General features: G+C 54.2%; 2 protein-coding genes across 2 annotated transcripts in view; both read left to right on the top strand.

The window, feature by feature from the left end:
• Positions 1–139: 139 nt before the first annotated feature.
• Positions 140–3,931, top strand: NKAPD1 (NKAP domain containing 1). Its single transcript, XM_057386126.1, has 5 exons — positions 140–326; positions 1,448–1,548; positions 1,743–1,898; positions 2,259–2,312; positions 2,717–3,931. Exons 1-5 carry the CDS (start codon positions 258–260, stop codon positions 3,240–3,242), a joined length of 906 nt encoding a protein of 301 aa, XP_057242109.1. The 5' UTR covers positions 140–257; the 3' UTR covers positions 3,243–3,931.
• A 704-nt stretch (positions 3,932–4,635) lies between these two features.
• Positions 4,636–5,015, top strand: part of SDHD (succinate dehydrogenase complex subunit D) — a 3,559-nt gene continuing 3,179 nt past the window's right edge. The window contains exon 1 of the mRNA XM_057386127.1: positions 4,636–4,712. Within this exon, the coding sequence (XP_057242110.1) occupies positions 4,667–4,712 (46 nt within the window). The 5' untranslated portion in view covers positions 4,636–4,666. The remainder of the gene's footprint in view (positions 4,713–5,015) is intronic.

The following is a 5,015-nucleotide window of genomic DNA, read 5'->3' as shown; positions in this document are numbered from 1 at the left end:
GTACCGGGGCAGTTCGGGCCCATCGAGGCCGCCCGTCCGCGCCCGGAGCCCGCAGCGATGGCGGCAATGGCGGCCCCGTTGCCCCGGAGACGGCGCCGGAAGCGGCGCGCGCGCGGCCCCGCGCGTTTCCGTGTCCCCCGCCCGGCCCGGCCCCGCCGCCGCCACCGACAAACAAACACCGCCACCGATAAACACCGGCACCGGCACCGCCAGCAGCGCCACAGCGCCCGAACCGGGCCCGCCGCAGCGCCCGCAGCATGTCCCGGGTGCCCGTGGGGAAGGTGCTGCTGCGCAACGTCATCCGCCACACCGGAGCGCACAACAAGGTGAGGCCCGGGCCGCCCGCGCCCAGCGGGGCCTGCGGGGCCGAGCGGGGACAGCCCGGGGAGCGGGGACATCGTGAGGGAGCGGGGACATCGTGAGGGAGCGGGGACATCGTGAGGGTGCGGGGACATCGTGAGGGAGCGGGGACATCGTGAGGGAGCGGGGACATCGTGAGGGAGCGGGGACATCGTGAGGGTGCGGGGACAGCCCGGGGAGCGGGGACAGCCCGGGGAGCGGGGACATGGTGAGGCTGCGAGGACATCGTGAGGGAGCGGAGACATCGTGAGGGAGCGGGGACATCGTGAGAGTGCGGGGACATCGTGAGGTGCGGGGACATCCCGGGGAGCGGGGACATCGTGAGGGTGCTCGGTGGTGGCACAAAGTAATGGGCGAACATCCCGATGTGCGGGGACATCCCGGTGTTCCTGGGACATCCCGGTGGTCCTGGGATATCCCGATCTGTGGGGACATCCTGGGGCTCTGGGGACATCCCGGTGGTCCTGGGATATTCCGATCTGTGGGGACATTCCGGTGTTCCTGAGACATCCCAGGCTTTGGGGACATCCCGGTGGTTCCACCCGGCGATGGGGGAACATCCCGGAGCTGCKGGACAGGATTCGTGCCCCGCTGCTGATCCGGGAGGGGAGAGCTCAGAATAAAAGGAGTTTGGTGAATCGGCCACATCAACATCCTCAATCTCACTTTCGGTTTAACCCTGTTTGTTTGTGTTGAGTTCAGTTTAATGCCGTTTTTCTTGAGTTCTCACACTGGTGAGGAAATGTGTCTATATTTACTTCAAAAGTAAAATCTTTAATAGTTTTACTTTCCTTGTTTTACTGTCTATATGCTTTTAATTGCATCAAAGATTTTTGCACAGGCAGGATTTTAGGGCAAGATTAAGCAACTCCATTAAGTTTAGCAAACTACTTCATTAATCYCTGACACAATTCAGCAGAAACTTCATCAGGAAGTTCATTTGGATACAGCTATATTATTGTGTAAATAATTGTCTGTTTGGGGATGGTAGGAAAGGCAGCTGTGGGTTTTTGTAGCAGGAGTGTGTGTGCTGCATGACTCTGAATTTTCCCTGATGTTGAAGTCGTTTCCCTTCTGTGACTTTCAGCTTCAGGAAGAGACAGAAATGTGGAAAATAAGGGAATGGGAGAAGCAGACGGAAGAGACTTACTGGAAAAGGCAGAGCAGAATGCTGTCAGACACCTCCAGGTGAGAGACACCACAGAAATATTTATTTTCTCCATAATGAGTCCCTGGAAAGAAGTCAGGACTCTGCTTAAGCCTGATCATTATGCGTTCATTGAGATGTAAAACTTTGAAGGTCCCACATTAATGAGCTGGGGTTCTCTGGAGCTCTGGGGTGGGTGGTTTCCCATCTGAAGGATGCTGTTCTCTCTCTGCAGCAGTCGGATGCGCAGCGATGGCTTCGAYGAGGAGGGACACAGGACAGACTGGAAAACCAGGAACCCACAGTTCCTTGACCTGGTGGAAGAYGATCTCCTCAGGGCCAGATCCTGGAATAAAAAGCTGTATGAATGTGAAGCCAACATGCCAGACAGGTCTGTGGGGGAATCCRTGTTCTGGGGTTGTAATTAAAACATCTTTTTGGAGCCCTGTACCAAAAAATTACACATTTCTGTTCAGTGGCATTTCTAAGCAGCAAAAAGTCAGCCCTTACTGTTTACTACTTTGYCCAAGGAGCTTAAAAAATCTCAAGAAACACAAATCTAGGGTTGTTTTAAAGCAATCTGAGTTACAGTCTGAGAATATAAAGTGGATTTAAATAGCACCARCCAAATCAGTCCTATTTCCTTCCTCCCTGTCTCAACTCAGGTTCATTCTGTGGCTCTGGCTTTTCAGAGCTGTATTCTTATCCTCAAACAYCTCTGTTTTTAACAGATGGTTCTGCTTTCTTACAGGTGGGGGCACAGTGGATATAAAGAGTTGTACCCTGAAGAATTTGACACAGACAGGTAAGGCAGACAGATTTACTGATGGATCTAGTATCTGCCTTCTGGCAMGTTCTGCAGGGAATTTTACAAACTGAGTTTTAAATTTTGAATRTGGATCAGCCTTGAATGCAAAGCCTTACTGTTAAAAAAATCAAATCCATAAATGTGGTGTGAATCTTACAAGAATCTTTTATGTTAATTAAGATATTCAGGTTTAGCTGGAGTTACCAAAATCTCTGAATTTGGGATGTAAATAAATTCTTGCAGTGTCCTGGAGAGTGGAAAAATAAGGTTTTAAGGCATAATTAATTATTTTTAACCTACATCCAGCAGAATCATCAATATTTGTCAGAATTACAGATTTGATAGAAATTAGTTTCATCGCTCAGTGGCTTTCATTTCACCTCRTCCTGTTCCTTTTCCAGTGACCAACAAGAAGGAGATGAGCAAAATGCCGTGAATGGGAAGAAGAGATCCCACCTGGGGAAGCAAACAGCCCATGAGTCCCACAAAAGGAAAAAAACCAAGAAATCGCACAAGAAGAAGCAAAAAAAGCGCTCACACAAAAAACGGAAGAAAAAGAAAAAGGAGCAGGAGAAAACTTCCACAGATTCCTCCCGGGGGGAGAGCGAGGGCTCGGGAGAGGAGACTCCAAGCACCCGGAAAGGAAAACACAAGCGCAAGAAAAAAACCAGGAAAGTGCCTGCCAAGGAACCTACCTCTTCTTCTGGGCAGGAGAGTGACTTTTCCCATGCAAGCAGCTCCAGCACCAGCAGCTCTGAGGACACTGAATCCGAGGGGAAAAAGGAGAAACGGCCCCCGAGGAAGAGAAAGAAGCGTCCCAACTCCGTGCCGGAGAGGCAGAGTGAAGTGCCGGAGAAGAGGAGCAAGAGGAAGAACTGGAAGGTGGCRGGGGATGAGAAATCTGAGGACAGCTCTGATGAGGACTGAGGGGTCTGGGCTGCAGCTCAGCCCAGGATKGGGAGGACAGAGGCAGGTCCTTGTCACTCAGCACTGCCCCACTGCTCCAGCACTGTGCTTTACACACACCCTGCCAGCCTGGCTGCCCCTGGGCTCCCGGTCAGCAGGGCAGGACAGCACTGCCCTGTCCCACAGCRGGGCTTGTCCTGCCACCCTCAGACTCTTTGGCTGTGATCAGGATGGTTTTGTCTTAAATTATGTTTGAACAGATTGCTCTTTTGGCTCTCCAGAACAATGGCCRGTAGGAGAGAGGACAGGCTGATAAATCAATCTGAAAACGGAGGAAATTTCACTGTAACCCCACAGGAGCTTTGTCTTCCCATCCTCCACCAAAAGCAGAGCTGTGGGGGCACACACAGGGTCAGCTGAGGGAWTATTCTCATTCCAGCTGAAGGTGCAGTGACTTTTTCAATGCTGCAAAAAGACAGCAGTGCATTTGCTTGGTTTAAACTCCTCTCCAGAGCCTGCTGTGGGCTGGCCACCGTGTCTACCTTCCTTCATTCTCTATGGGGATGCTGAAACCGTTTGTGCTGACAGAGAGGCCTTGGTGGGTGTTGTGTCCTGTCTCTGCTCTGCCCAGTGTGTTACTGGAGAAACTGGTACCAGGCTGTTCCCCCTGCAGCGAACAGCCAAGCCTTTTAATAAAATAAATCAATCCAGATGGGTTTGATGCTTCTGTCATTGTTTTGGAGCGAAGCCCGGGGACAGAGCACAGGGCTGGGAGTTTGGGTGGTGKCTGTGTTCTGCCTGTGCTGTTTGTTTCTGCTTGATCACACTTGGAGGAGTGAAATCAGGGCACTGGGGAAATGTGTGGAGTGATTGTTGTGTGCTGGACAAGCACAAAACAGCGTCAGCCGCCCTAAACCCTCACTCCAAACCCTGACTGCTGTTCCTTTTTTTCACTTTAAATGGAAAGAAAACCAGGGGATGTTCATGGAAGTGTTTATTGTGCATACAAAGGTGTTTCATCAGTGAACACACAGGTAAGGAACACTTTGATCTGCTGTGGGGGTCCGGTGGGACTTAAGACAGAATTACAGAATCACAGAAGGGTTTGGCTGGAAGGTAATTTAGAGATAATCCAGTTCCAACCATGCCACGGGCACACCTTCCCTATCGCAGGCTGCTCCAACCTGSCYTTGGGCACTTCTGGGGATCGGACAGCCCGTGCCAGGGCCTGCCCCCGCTCCCGGGGAGGGAGCCGGTCCCAAACCCCGCAGTTTGCATTCGCCCTGCGCACCGCAGCCGCCGCTGTGCCGGGCCGGGCCGCTCCGCGCGGTTCCTCCCGGTTCCTCCCGCTTCCTCCCGGTTCCGTTCCGTTCCGTTCCGTTCCGAGCGGAAGCGGAAGCTCGGGCGGTGTTTCCGTGTCCGGGCGCGGTGCCCTTGGAGCGGACATGGCGCTGGCGCTGCTGCGGGCGCGGCCCCGCGGGGCCGCCATCGGTGAGTGCGGCGGGAGCGCGGGGCGGGCGCGGAGCGGGGTCTGCGTGGGTGACAGCGGGACCCCCGGTGGCAGCGGGACCCCGGTGACAGTGGGATCCCGGTGACAGTGGGATCCCGGTGACAGTGGGATCCCGGTGACAGCGGGACCCCGGTGACAGTGGGATCCTGGTGACAGTGGGACCCCGGTGGCAGTGGGATCCCGGTGACAGTGGGACCCCGGTGGCAGTGGGATCCCGGTGACAGTGGGACCCTCGGGGGCAGCGGGACCCCGGTGACAGCGGGACCCCGGTGACAGTGGGATCC

This window comes from Malurus melanocephalus, unplaced genomic scaffold (assembly GCF_030028575.1).
Source record: "Malurus melanocephalus ecotype Western Australia unplaced genomic scaffold, MMel_1.1 scaffold_917, whole genome shotgun sequence".
Lineage (NCBI taxonomy): Eukaryota > Metazoa > Chordata > Aves > Passeriformes > Maluridae > Malurus > Malurus melanocephalus.
Note: the sequence above shows the minus strand (reverse complement) of the source record. Positions and strands in the feature narration are given on the sequence as shown.